Raw genomic sequence first — 21,478 nt, 5'->3', positions numbered from 1 at the left:
AATCCAACCAGGGATGTAAAGGACCTATACAAAGAAAACTATAAAACACTACTGCAAGAAACCAAAAGAAATCTACATGAATGGAAAAACATACCATGCTCATGGATAGTAGACTCAACATTGGGAAAATGACAGCTCTACCCAGAGCTACTTACAAATACAATGTAATCCCGATCCAAATACCAACAACATTCCTTAAAGAGATGGAAAAATGTATCATTAACTTTATATGGAAAGGGAAGAAGCCCTGGATAAGTAAAGCACTACTGAAGAAGAAGGCTAAAGTAGGAAGACTCGCACTACCATGACAGTTGTCAAAACAGCCTGGTACTGGTACAATGACAGATATAATGACCAATGGAACAGAACTGAGAAGCCAGACGTAAATCTACCTATGGTCACCTGATCTTCGACAAGGGCCCAGAGTCCATCAAATGGGGAAAAGACAGTCTTTTTAACAAATGGTGCTGGACAAACTGGATGTCCATCTGCAAAAAAATGAAACAGAACTCATACTTCACACCATATACAAAAACTAATTCAAAATGGCACAAAGACCTAATATAAAGCCAAAAACTATGAAATTCATAGAAGAAAAAATAGAGTCAACGCTAGAGGCCCTAATACACAGCATTAACAGGATACAAACCACAGCCAACAACACACAAACTCCAGAAGATAAGCTAGATAACCGGGATCTACTAAAAATTAAACACTTATGCTCATCAAAAGATTTCACTAAAAGAATAAAAAGAGAACCTACAGACTGGGACAAAAATTTTGGCTATTTCTAATCAGACAAAGGTCTAATCTCTAAAATCTACACGAAAATCCAACACCTCTACAACAAAAAGACAATCCAATTAAAAAATGAGCCAAAGAAATGAACAGACATTTCACCAAAGAAGACATTCAAGCAGCCAACAGACACATGAGGGAATGCTCACAATCACTAGCCATTAAAGAGATGCAAATCAAAACCACAGTGAGATACCATCTCACCCCAGCATTACTGGCATGAATCAAAAAAACAGGAAATAAGAAATGTTGGAGAGGTTGCGGGGAGATTGGAACTCTTATGCTGGTGGGAATGCAAAATGATACAACCATTTTGGAAAACGATAGGATACTTCCTCAGAAAGCTAGAAACAGAAATATCACATGATTCAGCAATCTCACTCCTAGGAATATATCCTAGAGAAATAAGAGTCATCACACAAATAGACATATGCACGCCCATGTTCATTGCAGCACTGGTCACAATAGCAAAAAGATGGAAACAACCTATATGCCCATCAACAGATGAATGGATAAACTGTGGTACACACACACAATGGAGTATTATGCAACAATAAAGAATATGATGAATGATGAATATGGGAAGCATCTCATAACGTGGATGAATCTGTAGGGCATTATGCTGAGTGAAATAAGTAAATCGCAAAAGGAAAAATATCGTATGAGATCACTACTGTAAAATCTCCTTAAAAGGTTTACACACAAAAAGAAACAATCTGATGGTTACGAGGGAGGGGACAGGTAGGGATGGAAAAACACTAAATAGACAATAGATAAGTACTAACTTTAGTGAAAGGTAAGACAGCACACAATGCTGGGGAAGCCAGGACAACTTGTACAAGGCAAGGTCATGGAAGCTCCATAGACACATCGAAGCTCCCTGAGGAACTGAATTGCTGGGCTGAGGGCTGTGGGGACCATGGTCTTGAGGAATATCTAGCTCAAATGGCATAACATAGTTTATAAAGAAAATGTTTTACATTCTACTTTGGTGAGTAGTGTCTGGGGTCTTAAAAGCCTGTGAGTGGCCATCTAAGATACTCCACTGGTCTCACCCCTTTGGAAGCAAAGAAAAATGAAGAAAACTAAAGATACAAGGGAAAGATTAGTCCGAAGGGCTGATGGACCACATCTACCACGGCCTCTATCAGGCTGAGTCCATTACAACTAGATGGTGCCCGGCTACCATCACTGACTGCTCTGACAGGGATCGCAATAGAGGGTCCCAGACGGAGTTGGACAAAAACATAGAACAAAATTCTAACTCAAAATGAAAGACTAGACTTCCTGGCCTGACAGAGACTGAAGAAACCCTGAGAGTATGGCCCCTGGACACCCTTTCAGCTCACTAATGAGGTCACTCCTGAGGATCACCCTACAGCTGAAGATTGAACAGGCCCATAAAACAAAACGAGACTAAAGGGGCACACCAGCCCAATGGCAAGGACTAGAAGGCAAGAGGGAACCGGAAAGTTGCTAATATGAAACCCAAAGTTAAGAAGGAAGACTGCTGACATGTTGTGGGGTTGTTACCCAATGTCATAAAACAATATGTGTACTAAATGTTTAAAGAGAAACTAGTTTGTTTGTAAACCTTCATCTGAAGTACTATATATATATAGACATATATATATATGTCTATATATATATATGTATATATATATGTTCATTTCATACTCACTTCTCTTTTACCCTTTCCAAAACATGTTCCACAGAGACCACTGGTCCCATAGGATGTTATTAGCTATTATATAAAAAGCAATTTCATCATCTGAGAATATGACAAAAACAAGATTAACCCTAAACAATTTTCTTTACTAAAGAACTTATAAAAAGGTAACGTGCCCTTTGACTAAGAGAAGGCCAGGGTATACTGCATTTACCAAACTGACTTAATCACAACATCCTTCTTTTAACTGTAGAGCCCTTCTTTCACAGACTAACTTGAGGGACTACAGTTACACAGAACACATTCTGGGAAATGCTGACAGACACAGGTTTCACAGAAAATCTCCAAGGTTTTGGTTTCAAATTTACCTGAAAAAGGATACATACTGTCTTTGTTTATGTAGCACTGCTGCTCAGGTATGTAGAAGTGTATGCAAGCAGATCAAGGAAGAAAAACACAGTGAAGACAGAAGGGTTATTTTTGTTAATGGTTTGCCCTCAGTGTAAGGAGTCTTGGCAAATGCTGAACCAAGGTGCAAAATATTAGTGAAGCCCCACTGGACATTTTCAGTTCTAGATCAATTTGATTTGGTTGCTTTCAGTAACAAGCATCTGAAAGAGAAATTCCATTTTGTACAAAGTGACACTAATAGAGATTTTATTATCCTTCCAAGCACAGAAGTTGGATACATCCAAATCGGTAGTCCTGGTTCTTATAAAGATACAACAAAACTGCATTTTTTTTTCCCTTCAAACAACATCTGTTGAGTAGCATTCCCAGTTTTCTGGCAACTGAGAAGCATGTGGTATGAAAGACATATTTTTCATGTGTTTTCTTTTGATATCACCAGAAGTCTTTATTTCAAATTACAAAAATGGCAGGAAAAAAATGAACATTTCAAGTAGTATTTTATTGAAAATACAGCATCAGTAACACAGAAGTTTCAATAATCCATGTTCCTATCTGAAATTATAAAGAGAGTAATATTTAAAAAGTATAAGGAAATACAAGGGAATGATAATAACAAATTCAGAATACTGATTACCTTTCAGGGAAGCAGGGAGTGGAGCGAGGAATGCAATTATACAAGGGAGCAAAAACTTTAATTTCTTAAACTGAATGGTAGATTCTCAAGAGTGTACTATATTATTCTTTATATATCTTAAATGTTGCCTCATAAGTTCATAAAAACTAAAATAATGAAAATAAATCCCAAAAGAGCAGTGAGAAAACCTTCCCAGATTCTTGAGGGTAACCACAGTAATGAAACCATTCACTCACTTAACTCGACAAGTAAACAATGAGCTCCAAATATGTTCAAAGTATATTAAGAGTTTTGGAAGATACCAAATGAATCCAAATGAGATTCTTCCTTCAAGGAGCTTAGAGTCTAGAAGGAGATCAAACTGAATAAATCCATAATACAGAATGTTTGCTCATAAACACTCTGAAGATCTAATGAGAGCTATGGATGCTCTTACGAGAAAACAAAGCATAAATGTATACATACATAATATTTTACATACAATTTCTAGGAGTTTCCTAGCCAAATCCCATTCAGGAACCTTAGGGTAAGAATTTCTGCATCATAGCCATCAACTGATGAATGGATAAACAAAATTACTTACATGGGAATATTATTCGACAATAAGAAGAAATAAAGTACATGCTACAGCATGGATGAATCTTGAAAACATTACAGTAAGTGAAAGAAGACAGACATAAAAGGCCTAGGTGATTTCATTTATGAAATGGTCAGAATATAAACTAAAAGCAGATTAGATGTTGCCAGGGGCTAAAGGGAGGGGGAAATTGGGAATGACTGTAATGGGTATGGGAAACCCTCATGGTGTAGTGGTTAAGAGCCACGGTTGCTAAGCAAAAGGTCAGCAGTTTGAATCCACCAGGTGCTCCTTGAAAACCCTATGGGGCAGTTCTACTCTGTCCTATTGGGTCACTATGGATTGGAGTTGACTCGATGGCAATGGTTTTTTTGGGGGGGGGAGTAATGGGTATGAGGTTCCTTACCACAGTGATAAAAATGTTTTGGAATTAGATAGCGGTGATGGCTGCATAACCTCATGAAAAGACTAAAAACCACTGAATTGTACACTTTAAAATGGCGGATTTATGGTATGTGAATTATACCTCAAGAAAAAAAAAAGAATCCTTGAGTGGAACAACTAAGGACAATGTCAAAGAAATAACAGCTACCTAAATCAAGCTTCTGATTCCCACTCTTGAAAAAAGTCTCTTCTAAATGCTGACTTTGAAACTTTAGGACAAGGGACTCTCAGGCAATGGAGGCATAAAGCATGGTACATATTACCCACCCACTGCCATCGAGTCAACTCTGACTCATAGCGACCCTATAGGACAGAGTAGAACCACCCCCATAGAGTTTCCAAGGAGCACCTGGTGGATTCGAACTGCCAACCTTTTGGTTAACAGCTGTAGCACTTGACCACTATGCCACCAGAGTTTCCACAGTACACACTACAGTACAGAAATTCTTACATTCAGCACATACTGAAATGACCATTGCCCTAGATAGGCCCCACTGCTAGTAAAAATTAAGAAAATAATAATAATAAATAAGCCTGCAGAATAACACTGCTGCCCTTAAAGAATAAAACCTGCTTTCTTAGTACCCAGCATGCTCCTTTTAGATTCTGTAAGTCCAAACAGGTCTGGTGAGCCACCATGTCCATGGCATTGAGGATAAAGCATTAGAATAAGTAAAAAGCTATAAACAGGCAGACAGAGAGAAGGAACCAGTCTATCAACGTTAAAATATTTTCAAGTTCCAAAAATCATATACGTAAGTTTCTCTATCAAAACAGCTGTCTTCTATTTTATTAAAATACTCAAGTGATTCCATGATAAAAGAACAATTAAATCCTTTCATTTCTCACGTAGAAGTTATATTATTTATCTGGTTTTCATTCTAAAAATCAAGAAGAGGTTCTGTTTTTTTCTGCCTAGACCAAAAACAAAGCAAAGGGGCTGAAATAATAAACCAGAGCTCACATCTTTATTTTCACACCTCCCTGTTTTGAATGAAATGTCCAGGAGAAAGCATAAACTTATAAGCTGTTTGTTATTACAAAAACAATCTGCAAGGACAGCAAGAAATCTTCAAATCTTAAAACAAACTCTTTTCAGGAGGGGGCCTTACTTACATAATTAAATTAAAGCCCTTCTAATTTTTTTTTTTTTTTTTTTTAATTCTCTAGCCTGGTGAATTAATTCCTATATCCAGCAGAGGGTGCTAAAGGAGCATCAACATGCCATTCAAAAATTCTTTTCCAATAATACTACCTAGAGAACTAGTATGCTTATACATTGTATCACTGGCATTCAATCCTAATATGATCAACAAAACTAAGGCAGAAAGCAAAACAGAACTCAAGATTAAAATTACAAAATCCAACACAAGATCACATATACTCCGGATCAATTTCACTACCTACAGCTTTGTCTGTAATATAAGTATCATGGTCTATTCTCTAACACTATAAACAATAGAGTTCTTTACAGAACAGAAGATAATCACATATTTTTTCATTTATTATCTGGCTGACATGTCCTTTCCTACTGCAATACACTGCCATGAGATTTTTATTTTAGTAAGTACTGTGTGTTAATCCCAACACTTTATTTTATGACCTATATCTCACGAAATCACATTAAGCCTAATTAGATAATCTAACAGGAAAGTAATTTATCAATCTTCGAAGAAGGCAATCTAGAGAAGGATGCCTCCTATCTAATCCTTTGGCACAGGTTACTTTATCATAATGCTGGGCATGAGCTGCCGACTCCAACTCAGCAGCAGAACTAACCAAACATACCCAGACGTTCTCCACACATTTGCTCCTACAGCTTCCACGGGCCCATTCCAAAAGTTTCATAAAAGTTATGAAAACATATGGATACAATGAAATTGCTGGAAGGCTGTGCTTAAAAACGACACCTACAACATTCTCCCCTCTTTATATAGAATACATACAGCTTCAACTTTGAACAAGAAGGAATTAAGCAAGCAGAAAAACTTTGTTATATAAAATTTAGCCCACCTAAAGTAAAACCTGTTGCCATCGAGTCATTTCCGAGTCATAGTGACCCTACCCGCTGCCGTTGAGTTGATTCCAACTCATAGCAGCCCTACAGACCCTAATATAGACATCAAGAAAAACAGGGGAGGAAATATCACACAAGTACACATTATCTAGGTAAATATTTCTCAGTAGTGTGTTACGTAGCCCTGCTTCATAACAGTTACACAAAGTTCACTCCAGAATGTAAACATTCGTCAACAACTTGTGGAAATGGAAAGTGGTTGTTTATATGACTATTTTCCCATATTCTTTCATCTGATAATTCCCATGAATAGACACTTCAACAAGTAACCAAATAACGAATATAGTAATAAACCGTCTTCAAAAACATGATTCTAAAGGAATAAATGATCTCAAAGGGAATGTTAAAACACCCAAGACTGATAAATTCTGTAAATGATTCGTTTTAACGGTAAGCATATCTTATTTTGTTATATTTAAATGGCTGTAATTAATTTATTATATGTGTATTAGCAATTAACTATAATATTTATTCCTTCGCTATTGGAAAAAAAAGAAGTTATAGTACTTTATGGCCTTGAATCTCTCAAGCATTTATTATTACAAAAAGATACTTCAAAGAGTCAAAGTCTCCAAGTATTTAAATATCAGAGGCACTATAACATCACACCACTTAACCAAAGACATATGTTGGAGGTAATAACTAAGAAGAATCTATGAATCCTTTTTACATTCTTTTTCTAATCAAAGAATTTGAAAATCGATAATATTTTTCAATTAGTCTGACCTAATATAGGGTCTATTTTTTTTTTAAACATTTACATTGCTAAGTGTCATTTCTACATAAGTGCACTTACATTACAGTCATTGGCGAAAAAAATCCTACAGTTCAATATAATATTATACAGTTTCCAAAGATTTCGCATATATTTTCTTATTCGGCTTTTACAACATGGTATGTTTTATAAAAGAGGCCTACGCAATACCGTACGTAATATTTTAAATCTAATTATCTTAACAAAGCATTCTTTTCAGAAGTTTTGTTTTCAGGTTGTTGGTTTTCTTTTGCTTTTAGTAGCTCTCTTACTTTCCAAATTCTAGTCAGAGTCAAAATCAACAGGGCTTTCTGACTGAAACATGGGAGTGTCCTATAAAAGTGAATAGCTGACCTCCTAGTCAGAGAAGTTCACTGAGTGCACTGAAATCTATTCTCAGGGTACATCGAACATGTCATATTTGTTTCCAATTTCATTAAGGTAATAATATTGTATAAAAGCACTTAAGAGATTCGTTAAAACAAATGAAAAGGTTTATACATTTTAAGATCATCTCACCGATGTTTATTTTACTATACATGGAACATTTACAAAACACTATGTGCCAGATACCCTGCTGGGTTCTATCCATTATACCCAAGCCCAAGGGAGTTCTGACACATCTATAAGCATTTCCATTGTAAGTAGCCAAGGAAAGAACTGTGTTATGGATGAAAACTGATTTGCCTCTAACGGACCCTACCGACATTTCTCTACGGTGAATTACAACTTATTTGTAGCTTATTTTTAATGGTCAAATCATACTCGTCTTCAGAATCCTCTAGATTATCTTATACAAACAGGCCCACTTAATACAGTCTTACTCTAAAACTAAACAAGGAATAGCCAAACACATAAATCTTAAAAGCTCTGGGTGTAGTAATCTTGACTGTGGTTAACAAGGTTGATCGTGCAATTCTGAGGGTGGGAACCTTCATGTTAAAGTCACAGAGGATGCCAAGAATTAGACTCTTACCAGCTTCAGAACTGACATATGAACACAACAGGATAACTACAGGAATAGCTGGAGGGACACAGAATTATTTTTTTTATTCAGCAAGGAATGACTAATGAGGTATATCACGCAGATTGTAAATTAGGTTAATTTTTTTAAAAAGGTTTTATTACTTTCAGGTATAACAAAAGAAACCATAGATAATAAAAATTGGAAATTTCAAGAATAGAATTCATAGGCCACAAATCTGAAAAGCACGGTAATAAATTAATTTAGTTTCTTTAAAAATCATCTTTACTTTTTCTCATAACAAAACGTTATGTATTTAACCATTTTAAATGAATTCCAAATTTTAAAATGCATTATGAACATAAAAGTTTACATTTAAATATAAATTCTCCATAAAATATAAACCATGTGATTTTATCATTACCTGCTTTATAATTAGTAACCCATGCAAATGGGAATTTAAAAATGATTTCTACAAACACATTATAGCTAGAAAGGATTAATCATATGAGGTTGTCTTCACAAACAATTACAAAAGGTAAGAAACATTTTTCTTTTCTTTATTCACTTGAGCTAGCATACATTTAGACAAAAAAAATTACATTCTACTACCCTTTATATTACTATAACAAAGAATATGACTGACAGAAGCAATTCAGAATTTATTTGCAAAGGCTGTTCTCCCTCCACCATAATCTTCATGAGTTTCTTCAGTTCCCTCAGAATTAGGTTTGCATCTTCTCTTTTCTCTTTTCTTATTGAGTTAAGCTTATTTCCCATGATAATAAACTCCCCTAGTTGTAAAGAGGTTTATAATAGCCATGGATATTTCTTTTTCCAGTTCACTTTTCCCTTGGTTATGTGGTATCCAGCACCACATTTATAAAATTGGGTTGGGTAGTGTCGTCCTTTTTTTTTTTTAATCTAAGAGACCATTGATTCGTGTTAAGATGGTTACGCTACACAATAGAGTACAGTATAGAGTTTATCAGATAAAAATATATATATGTATATATACATTAACCCCTTTGGCTAGGTATGTAAAGAAATCACCTTTTCATGAAATACAACTGTTAAAAAGCTTCACTAAAATTTAAAACATTTATAAGGCTAAACGGCTATTAGTTGTTTACTCTGGTGTTACTGATATAAAATAATATATGGTACTATTATAAAAATTCAGCAATTTTCCTCTTTATTATTATCCCATCTGAACTTAATCCTTTAAAAAAATACCAGTGACAATTACTCTTAAATACCTAGAATTACAGGTAGTTAATGGCTCCACAATGGAATGTAAAACTAACATAATATGCCCTATGGAGATTTAACTAATCATTCATTATGTCACCATCTGGTCAAATAGTCAATACAAAATATACTCATTTAAAAACAAAGTTTAAAGTTATCTAAATACGAAGACTCGTAGATTAGTCAGAGGATTATAGCTGTCTATAAAATTCTTAGAAATAGAACAAAAAGATATATTACTGAAGCTTTATAATACATATTAACTTCTGGCGGGATAAATTCTCCTCATTACTTTTCTTTAATAAAAATTCCCAGAACAACATTAAATGACAGCAGCGAGTTTAAAGAGTACCTCTAGCATTTTCTCATTAAATACTCTCTCTAAAAAAAAAAAAATTTTATATAAATGTTTATTTACCTAATAACAATTATAAACTGTTTAAGATAGAAATCTGCTTGACCTGTTGAAATATTTCATTTTTCAGTAAAGCACAAGGAAGTTTTCAAAAGGAAAAAAATTAACTAAGAAATTAGATGGCTCTCAAGTGTAAGGTTACTATCAGTTTATCATTCACTCATAAAAATCATATTTTCATTTATAAACTAATGCTCTTTTCACATCTCAAGTCTTACCTAGAAAGTGTTCCACAAAACCAAAAGTAGGCATGAGTCAAATAACAAAATTAGAATTTAATATTATTTTTGTCACTTATGACCTATGTACACCAAATATTTTCCTGTGTTGCTTCCTCAACCTGAAAATGTAAACAACTAACCTCAATGTTCCCAAAAAGTCCATGAGAATTAACTGTTAAAAATGCATACTTTAAAAAATAAGGAAGTAAAACACAAAATAATTCCGAAGTTTTCAAAGAAGTCAAATGCTCAATATAAGTACATGCCCCCCAAAATTAGTTTTATATTTTTGCCTCAAAATGAAACTTTCCCTAATCTTAAATCACTGACCCGGTAACACATATATGCTATTAAAGGGATGGAGAAAACGCACCTCGAATTCTTTTCTAAGACGTTCTTCTCGCTGGGTACTAAATTCAAGTTCACTGGTTTGTCGCCGTAAAAGGTCAGAGCACTCCATGTGTTCTCCTTCTAATTTTTCTACTTTCTTGTGCATATTTTGTACAGCATTATCTTGCTCCTGGAAAATAATTTATTTTTGCATCAATAAAGTTTATATAAGGTGTAATGACTAAACATTTTCCTACATAAGGCAGTGAGTAAATCTGTGCTTTAATGGGTTAATTTAATAGGTTAATTTATATAAGCAAAATGTTTGCAAAGATATAAGCCAAAAAAATGCTCCAGCAATGCTTCAGAACAGATGTGTGTTAAAAAAGCACTACAGAGGTTTTATGAGTTAAAAAATCTGACTAATCCACATTACAACTGAAAAGATGTATAGCATACTATGACTATATGACTTCAACTGACCTCTGAGGACATTTACATCACGAGTCAGTACATAACACCTATAATGATTTCCCCTCTCATTAAAATTTTAAAGTATTTAGCAATCCAAATGTATGTTGCTACTTTGCGTGATGAGGAATGAGCAGCATGGCTGCCTAGTAATGGCCGTGAAGTGCTCATGGCTACAGTTCTTAAAATTGCATCCACTAGATGGCTGTGTTTCATTTCCTCTTCACTTTTCAAAATGTTTTCAAATCTTTGCTGAACTATTGGGGGAGAAAGAAAAACTTCAGGTATCTTCTACGTAGTTCTATCTCCTCCTTTCCCACCTAAACTCAGAAATCAGGGTTGGATTTTATGTAAAGTTCAAACATGAAGTTAACATATATATCACAGGTATTTTCCACAGAAACTAATCTAGATTCACCATTCACACTGGAAACCCTGAACAAAGTCCTCTTCTTCTTCCCTCACCTGCAAAACCCTACTCACGGACATACACGCACATGGATTCATACATGCCTCCAAGTATCAGGAGCCACTCAAAAGTATCATCCGAATCGGGGTGAGTATGTTGCAACCACCAAATATAATTCTCTATGAAAGAGTTTAGTTTGGGAAGTACCCAGCACTATAGTCCACAGTTCAGGGATGAGGGACAAATTTTAATTCCTTCTCTCTATTACCACTTCATTCATAAGACTACTATTCTGTAGTTGACTACATGTAAACTCTTAAGAACTATTTTCTTCAGGTGGGAACTTCTTAATATACACAAGCTCACCTACTTGTACACAGTCAATCATTAAACTGTCATAGATAAGAACAAAGCTGGGCACCAGAGCAAAAGTATGTCAACTCTGCCCACAATCAGCAGATAGCAGTCAGAAGATTTTATTAGATGCTCTGGGTTAAGGAACAAATAGTATTGTGAAAAGCCTTATGTAACCTAACCTCACGTAAGAGTTGCTGCATATATGAAAGCACTTTTAAGACCATCAAGCTCTATACAAGTTATTCGCCTACGTGACAGGACCCCTCCTGTAGGCGCTCAATAGTACCAGTATTTATCCAAGTTCGCTGTTAAGTCATATGCTCTCTCAACTTACAACACATAGTCTCCAACTTTCAATCATCCACGTAGAGTACTTTGTATACTTTAAAATGAATAAATAACAATTTGCAAGGTTAAACACAAAATAAACCCAATACTTTGGGGAAATAAAAACAAAAACAGAGTCTATAACCAAAAGTTCCTTATATCCTACTTGATGGCAATTATTTCAAACAATGTTTATTAAATAAAGTAAAAGAAATTATTCAGGAAGTCTCATGAGATTTATTTAGAACAAAATGAGTCTTGTAGTTTCCATTCTACTCATAAATGGTACAGAAAGACAACATATAATCATTCCAAATTCCACTACACTAAATAACAAGCATGTCCCTAATTCCATGCAAGTTTGAACTTAATCTTTTTTTTTTTTAACCGGAAAATCATCGGCCCAGGAGTTAGGGCTTATTATGTTTATTTTAGTAAGACTTTAACTTTATAATACTTGATCTATATTAAATATTACTTACCAAGAGTGTAGATGAAAATCTGACCTAAAACCACAATTTTAATGCAGAGATCTAACGGCTACTTGACATTATGTGATAATGTCTATATGTTCATCGATGGAATATACACACACATTTCTACATAAAAAGCACATTCTCCCCTTAAATAGTAGTGATTTTTAGGAATTCTATTCACATATCTAAGAAAACATATATTAATTAATTAAAATTAACTGATTACATTAAGTAATCAATCATATTAATTGATTTTCAAATGTGAAACATACCTTGAATCTACTGTATAAAACCTATCTATATTTTGTCTTCTTATATTTTACAGCATTTGGTTGGCTAACATTTTGTATAGTATTTTTGCATCTATACTCATGAGTGAGATTGGTTTATAACTATCCTTTTTTATATTCTTGTCCATTAGGTGTCAAAATGATGCTATCAAGATTTTTCCATTCTCTAGAGGAGTTTCTGTGAAGACCTGGTGGCATCATGGTTAAGCGCTGGGCTTCTAACCACCCAGTGGTTCTATGGGAGAAAGACCTGGCAATCTGCTTTAGTAGATATTATAGCCTAGAAAATCCTATGGGTCAGTTCTACTTTGTTGAATGGGGTTGCTATGAGTCAAAATTGACTCAACAGCATACAACAGAGGAATTTATATATTATTGGAATGATTTCCTCCATGAATGAATCTTATTAGTCAAGTGAAATAATATGGGACATGAATTTTAACATTGATTCAATTTATTCAATGGTTATAAAACTATTCAGGCATTTTCTACCTCTTAAGTTAGTTTGAGACAAAAGCATATGTGCATGTGTGTGTGTGTGCGCACGCACGTTTCTGTTTGAAATATTCAGCCAGATCATCCTATAGTAAAGACTATGGCTGAAAACCTCCCAATCACAGCATCGATAACCTCAAAGAAGAATTTCAAATCAAATGGAGAGAAAAAGCAACCCTAGAGAAACGGAAATGTAAGGAGAAGAAAACTACAAAATATCCTCAGACAACCTAAGCACTTCTCGAACAACAGAGAGAGGAGCACCAAAAATCTACTCCTCGATAAAAGCAACGAGAACACTGGCAAAAACTGTCAAAATCAAATTTTTCATAACTCCAGAAATTAACCAAGGACTTGGAGTTGCAACAATACAAGAGGCACTTACTCAAGAAGAACAGCTGAATCTCAGGAATAAGAGCAAGTTTTGTCCGTGTTTTAACTTGTTCTATTCCCATCCCCCCCCTCCCCAGCACCCAGGCGACCTTGAAAATCAACAGCTTCAGGACTACTGTAGCTAGGAAAACCAGCAGCAGCCTGATGCCACTGAAGGAGGTACAAAGGGTTTAAAACCCACTTTTGTTGAGCGGATTCCAATTCACAGCGACCCTATAGCACTAAGTAGAACTGCCCCATAGGGTTTCCAAGGCTGTAATCTTTACAGAAGCAGGCTGCCTCATCTTTCTCCCAAGGAGCGGCTAGTAAGTTCAAACCATCGACCTTCCAGTTAGCAGCTGAGCGCTTAACCACTGTGCCACCAGAGCTCCTAGAACAAATTTAGAGCTCTCCAAAAGCCCCATCCACAGAGAACTGTCACTATTTCACCCATCTGGCAGCGCCCTGACAAGCTCCATCCTCAGGATTTGTCTTTATTTGACCTGACTCAGACATAGCTCTGTGTGAATAATGTCAACTGTTTAAGATCACAGGTGTCTGAGACAGAGATACCAATTGGGGCTAACAAGAAGCTGATCAATAAAAGTATGACGAAAAATTAAGGAAGTAAGACGTCCATAGAAGCTTTGAAAAGAAACTCTGGTGGCGTAGTGGTTAAGAGCTACGGCTACTAACCAAAAGGTCTGCGGTTCAAATCCACCAGGAACTCTTTGGAAACCCTGTGGGGCAGTTCTACCCTGTCCTATAGGGTCGCTATGAGTCAGAATCAACTCGAGGGCAACGGGTTTGGGTTTTTTTTAGGAGCTTTGAAAAGCTCTGGCATACTCCCGGGAAGCTAGAAGGCCAGGTAAGTTGCCGTGCGTGCCCACAGTGAAGGCTAAAGCAGAGTGTTAATCCGCTTGCAAGAGCCCTGAACACACGTCCCAACACACAGAGACAACCGCAGCAGAGGCTAGGAGGCTCTCCCGTCTGAAGCATTTAAGGGAATCGCTGTGCGGTTATGAGCAGACCACTTGCAAATTGAGCAAAGATTTTAGGCGTCATACATAAGAAAGAAGGAATGCAGATTTTATATAATTAATGAACAATGTTGCCATCAGCAACGTAAAAAGCACATGTGAAGATACTCAACATCATGTAGTTTATGTCAAGATTAATTTGCCTTCCTCCAATAAATTGTACTTTAAAATTTTTGTCACAGAGTTTATTTTCTAATCAAAGCAAAAGCTGTCTGAATCCGTGCAATAAAAAGTATGTGTGAGAGAGAAAGACATTATGTTTGTGTATGGTTTTTTTTATAATAAATAAAACCATATTTCAGACATTGGAAATCAGAGTTTCTTCCTTTTCTCCACCAGAGGGAGATATTGAGCTTAAAAATATTTTTAAATAAGGCTTGTTTCTGAGCTGACATTTAACATCACAGGAAACCACATTGTGCTGTTATAAAATAAGCTTGCTTGCTTTCTACATATTCCAGAAACAGCCCAAAAAGTACGATTCTTTATATGTACACATGTAAACAACATTTCTCAGAATCCAAAATACGGCTCTAATTCTAAAGAATTATACATGTACAGCTAGAAAAGTTATCAGGGCTAAAATACTCATCTTTTCTATCTTATGAAATACATCAATACAGCTACAACGAGACCTTAATCTTTTACACGGCTAACTCCTGAAACCAGAAGAAGCTCCCCTTCTCAATCTCCAAAGCACAATTCTCCAATTAAAAACAGTATTTGTTGTCGAAGAGTATAAACTGATACTTTTTGTAATACCTACCATAACTGTAAATCCATAAGCTTTCAGACCCATCAGTTACAGTTCTAGGTATCTACACAGCAAAATCACTTGTGTAAGTGCTCAAAAATAGGGACAGGAGTGTTAAGTAGAGCAAAAAATTTGAAATAATAAAATGTTCATCAATAAAGGATTGCTTAAATATATTTAGAACATCCATATTACAGAATACCCCACAAACACTGAAAGAATAATGTACTGACATCGAAAGATGAACATAAAATATTACTGAGATATATAAATTTCATTTATTTGAATATATTAATACAGGTTTATGTATCTATCAACAACCTGAGATACGCAGATGACACAGCCTTGCTTGCTGAAAGTGAAGAAAACTTGAAGCACTTACTGATGAAAATCAAAGACCATAGCCTTCAGTATGGATTACACCTCAATATAAAGAAAACAGAAATCCTCACAACTGGGCCAATGAGTAACATCATGATAAACGGAGAAAAGACTGAAGTTGTCAAAGAGTTCATTTTACTTGGATCCACAATCAACACCCATGGAATCAACAGTCAAAATATCAAAAGATGCATTACATTGGGCAAATCTGCTGCAAAAGACCTCTTTAAGGTATTGAAAAGCAAAGATGTCACTTTGAGGACTAAGGTCCGCTTGACCCAAGCCACGGTGTTTTTAATTGCCTTTTTTTTTACAAACCCGGACAATGAATAAGGAAGGACGCAGGAGAATTGGTGCCTTTGAACTGTGGTGGTGGTCAAGAACACTGAATGTACCATGGACTGAGAGAAGAACAAACAAATCTGTCTTGGAAGAAGTGTTGCCAGAATGCTCATTAGAAGTAAGGATGGTAAGACTTTGTCTCACATACTTAGGACATGTTATCAAGAGGGATCCGTCCCTGGAGAAAGACATCATGCTTGGTAAAACAGGGGGTCAGCAAAAAAGAGGAAGACTCTCAATGAGATGGATTGACACAGTGGCTGCAACAGTGGACTCGAGCATAACAAGGATCATGAGGATGGCGTAGAACTACCAAGTAGTGTCTGGTTCTGTTGTACATGGGGTCATTATGATCGGAACCGACTCAATGGTACCTACAATAACATATATCCATAGGTAAGGAGTGGGATTGCAAGTGAAGAAAGATCTGCTTTAAATTTGCCTAAATTATGGACATTTCTGCAATTTAATTTATAAATTAAGTACTAAAATATTTACTGATTGGAAAAATCAGGCAATACCAGCATCAGAGTCACTTTCTATGCCATTTGTTTATACAGAGAATCAACAGACAGTTTCCCTGGAAACTACAAAGAAATGCTCCTTGCAGCCTGAGATCATTTGAGGCAAACTTCTTAAACGCTTCCTTTTCCTGTAACTTTCTCCAAGTTGTTCCTAGATCACAATTGTGTTTACAGTGTCAGTCTTTTACAAGTCCCACGCCAAGCCCTAATCGCTGTCTTCTCACACAGCCGACGGATGCTAAGCTTCATCTGATGCCTTTCTTCACTGCCTCTCCTGCTTCCCCCTCTTCTTTTAGCTCATGGTATTATATTCATTCCACATTTCCCATGCTCTTTACCATCATAAATTCCCTCACTCCTTGTCACTAGATATATACACCAAATTTAGCCAATTAGTGAAGAGATCATTTTAGTGCGTAGTTGAGCTGTAGTATTTTGGAAATGAGAAAATATTTGTCTTCTAAATGTTTTCAATTCTACTTTATAATGATAAATTCTGTATTTCAATGAAATGGGAAAATGACAAAGGGGGAACATGGTGGTTTAAAAACAAAGTTTAACCACTGTCTGCCCCACACTGCACACAATAGAAAAGCTTATGACAAGTAAGCATCCACAAAGCTCACAGTGCTACTGCAAGAATAAAAAAATAGATAAACATTAATTGTTTGAAATAAAAAATTAAAATTTTAAAATAAATAAAGATCAAAAATAAAATAATATATATTTTTTGAGATCCACAGAAAATACTTTCTTCCAAAATTACCACGGCTTTGATTTGTTTTGAAATTTCAAAGACCATTAAAGAAAAACTTTTACATTTTACATTTATCAAAAGAGGGCATGGCTTTAAAAAAAAGAAAAAGAAATACTATCTTAAACTGAAGAAATATTTGAACTCCAGTAAAACTTTGCAGAGAAGTATACCTCTATTTAATTCTTTCCTCCGGGAAAGAAAAGGAACATGGCATAAAATTAAGATTTTCTGTTTGGGTTCGAATTCAAAAGCCTAAATGAGAGAAACATTACACCGGCTTTGTTAAAGATGGAGTTTCACTAAGCAGTTAAAAAAAAAAAAAAAAAAATTATTTATAAAATTGAATTCCCTTAGAGGGTTACACAAAGAGAAAACTACACACTAAGACCTAATTATAGGATGGAAACCTAACCCATCAACAGCCAGTAGAGAGAAGGCAGAATTTTCCTCTATCCCTCTAGTTGTTTAAAAAAAAGACTTACAGAAAGTCAGGTAATCATTTCTTATGCTTGCTTTATTAGAGGAAAAGCAGTTTTCTTTTGTTAATATTAAATGGACAAGAAATTGAGAGAGCTCTGTCAGTTACAAAACATAATAAAATTTACCTTACAAAACAGCAAAGCAAGAGATCTAGTAACTAGGGAGTATATTCCCCAATTCTTCTTCACACAAAATAAAGACTGGCACAGAATTTTTAATTATTTTAATACCATATAATACAAAGTCTGGCATAAGCACATATACTTTACCTGGGGTTTCTAAGATTGATCAGGAGCCTGATTCAAGTCACATCACTCACACATTTAAATACACGTCTCCGAACTGTATGCTACAAGTTTCAGGCACCTACCTAGGGGTTCTGCAGATTTCTGAGTGTTTAGGAATGAAGGGGTTATTTTTATTTATTTATGTTTGTTTGTTTATTGCAGGTAGCCTTTAAGAAAATTACCAACAATAGCTCAAATGTCATCTGCCCTACGAAGGTTTTCCCAAGTCTCCCAGGCAGCAGTTAATCAATTTCTTTTATGGTCCCTTAACATTTTGTTCATAATTTTATTGTATTACTATATACTTTCTCTCTTTACACATTGGCTTCCCCACTATGAAAGATCTTCCTGAAAGATCTTCCAGGGCAGGAACCATATCCTGACCTGTTTTACGTCATCAGTGCCTCTCATACTTCCTGACACACAGCAGGGACTCAATAAGTACTTGGGGAATGAATGAATAAATGAATGAATGAACTAATGAACTACACAAATTACAAGCAGATGCTTAGAATATCATGAAGTCTAAAGAGATAAAGAGAGGTCAAGGAGCCACAGGGATGCAATGGTTAAATGCTGACCAAAAGATCAGCAGTTAGAACTCACCCAGCAGCTCCTCTGTGTAGAAAAGACCTGGCAATCTGCTTCCATAAAGATTACAGCCAAGAAAACCCTATGGGGCAGCTCTATTCTGTCACATGGGGATGCTATGAGTTGAAATCGACTCCATGGCACCTAACAACTGTCTTTCCCAGATTTTATGGGGTAGGAAGCTGAGCACTGCAACCAAAAGGTTTGGGAAAAGCTGTGATTTTCTTGGTATTCTGAATATGTACATACACAACAAATTCAGCATTTCTACCAACCACTGCCAGCTTTCACTCTTAAAGAAATAAGGTGCTCCCTTAAAAAAAAAATTTTTTTTTTTTTTATTCTTATGCCTTCTTTTATTTTATGCCTCATTATTATGCCTCTACATTTTTGGTCAGCTTCTGTCTTGCAAAGTTGAGTTTCTAACACAAAGTTATTACAAAAATTTATTTTAGATTTTTTTTTTTCATTTTTGTGATAATACATGTCTTTCTTTGACATCTATAAGAGACTTTCAATTTGTCATTTGGGTTAAAAGAAAAGTCCTATATAAGACATATTGTTTGACTTACCGCAAAATAACAGAAGAAGAGACAGAAACTTATATAAGATGTTAAGTTAGTTTTTTTTTTTTCTTAAAGGGGGTTAACTGCAAATTTCCTTTAAAATATACAGTAACATAATTAGCAATTTGAATTTCTCCTATGTCTCTTTCAAAATAACATATATAATCAAAGTACACTGGAGTGAGAATCTGGGGACTCGTAGTCTTTTTCTACATTCGTCACTCAACAGTCTATAATCTGAATACATCAGTAACTTCTAAGCGATCAGTGATTTTCAAACTAGACTCTTTGAAGTCTTGGGAGTTCCACAAGCATGTCTGAGAAAGGGGGGATGAAGGATGAGTAAGAATTTGCACCTCCCCTCAAAAGAGTTCAAAAACCACTATACTACATGATTTATAAGAATCCTTTAATATCTCAAATCCTATTTTTCCATCTCTTTGCCCTATTAAAGGCTGTTATTAGTTTCACATTTTCACATCTTAAATTGGAAAAATAAAATACCAAATGTATACATGGCCTCCTCAAAATCACATAATGTATGCAACGGAAGTCACCCAACTGTAACACAAATGGTATCTGTTGGTAACAGTTGCCCCGCTTGTCAAGTAACTACAGATGAAACATGGCTTTCCTGACATCAAAGACCAGGAATTATTTTCCCCTTGAGCGAGCTAGGCAATAAGTCCATTAATGTAATTTTTAACATCATAAGCACTAAAACGACATATTTAAGAAACTGAATCATTATTTTTAAGATACCTGTACTATAAACTGTAACTCCATTCTTTCCGCTTCCCATTGTTCTGCTTGTAATCTAAACTCCTCCAGTGCTGTCTCCCTGATACGAGACTCCATCTCATTCTTCTCCTGCTGATGTTTTTCCAATGCTTCCTTTGTATGAATAAAATCTTGCTTTACTATTAGATCAATAAAAGTTACCATTCTTCCTTCATCCCCAGTTTAAATACATAAAGAGGCTTTCCTTACCTACCGAATGTTAAAACTCATTATAATTCATGTTAAAATAACTAATAAAACTACCATATTTTGATTATCGGGATATAGATATGAATAAGAAGCTATGGTTACCCATTTAATTTAAGCAACATAACCCTGGTGGCGTAGTGGTTAAGCGCTACGGCTGCTAACCAAAGGGTCAGCAGTCCGAATCCACCAGGTGCTCCTTGGAAACTCTATGGGGCAGTTCTACTCTGTCCTACAGGGTCACTATGAGTCGGAATTGACTCGACGGCACTGGGTTTGGTTTGTTTTTTTTTGTTTTGTTTTTTTGGTTTAATATATATAGGCATATATTTTGACCCGGTTCTGAAAAATTTGTTTAACATCAGAGGATTGAACAAAAAGCACTGTGTGATAAAGAGACAAAAACAAAGCAGATTCCAGGTAATATGGCAATCTTTAACCATGAACAAGCGGTTTGGATTATCCCTTTAGTTTATATATAAATGTGACAGAGAACAATGTATTTCCAAAAAGAGAAAAAGAAGGACTTGCATGCAACAAATCAGGATAAGGAAACTCTAGAGTGTTAAAAATTTGGGAAAAAAATTATTTTTAAGTTCGGAACATAACTACTTTTTAGTTCTACAGATAAACAATATTTGCAAAAGGCTTTTTTCCTTTCGGGTTTTCTTAGTCATGCTGTATTTATAAGATCTAATTTGGTTCAAAATCTTTAAAATGTAAAAGGCAGGTTTCCTGAGAAGCCCAATTTTCTAACCTATATGGTTTAAAACTAAGTCCCTGATAACACCAGGAGAAAAATTCTGTGGTTTATATGAAAGAGAAAGAAAGCCTTCCATGTCCATATAACAGCAGAAAGGAACTTCGCAGTAAAGACTGCTTTCATAACTCATTAATGGAAAGTCATCTCAAATAGCCTTGAGTTTTTTTTCTCCCAAAGGCTACAAATCCATTGTCATCCAGTCGATTCCAACTCGTAGTGACCCCAAAAAAGAAAGAGGAGAACTGCCCCACAGGGCTTCTCAGG

At 35.4% G+C, this 21,478-nt stretch overlaps 1 protein-coding gene across 7 annotated transcripts in view; it reads right to left on the bottom strand.

The window, feature by feature from the left end:
* Nucleotides 1-21,478, bottom strand: part of CCDC171 (coiled-coil domain containing 171) — a 419,844-nt gene that overhangs the window by 356,488 nt on the left and 41,878 nt on the right. For 6 of the 7 annotated variants that reach the window (XR_007518562.1, XM_049894821.1, XM_049894820.1 and 3 more), the window contains exons 6-7: nt 20,227-20,358; nt 10,589-10,735 (exon numbers count right to left, since the gene is read on the bottom strand). Coding sequence is in view for 6 of the 7 variants with exons in the window: in XM_049894821.1 (XP_049750778.1) it covers nt 10,589-10,735; nt 20,227-20,358 (279 nt within the window). In the remaining variant the exon portion in view is untranslated. The remainder of the gene's footprint in view (nt 1-10,588; nt 10,736-20,226; nt 20,359-21,478) is intronic. The other variant, XM_049894824.1, reaches the window with a different exon arrangement.

The sequence above is a fragment of the Elephas maximus genome, chromosome 9, assembly GCF_024166365.1.
Source record: "Elephas maximus indicus isolate mEleMax1 chromosome 9, mEleMax1 primary haplotype, whole genome shotgun sequence".
In the NCBI taxonomy this organism is placed as follows: Eukaryota; Metazoa; Chordata; class Mammalia; order Proboscidea; family Elephantidae; genus Elephas; species Elephas maximus.
Note: the sequence above shows the minus strand (reverse complement) of the source record. Positions and strands in the feature narration are given on the sequence as shown.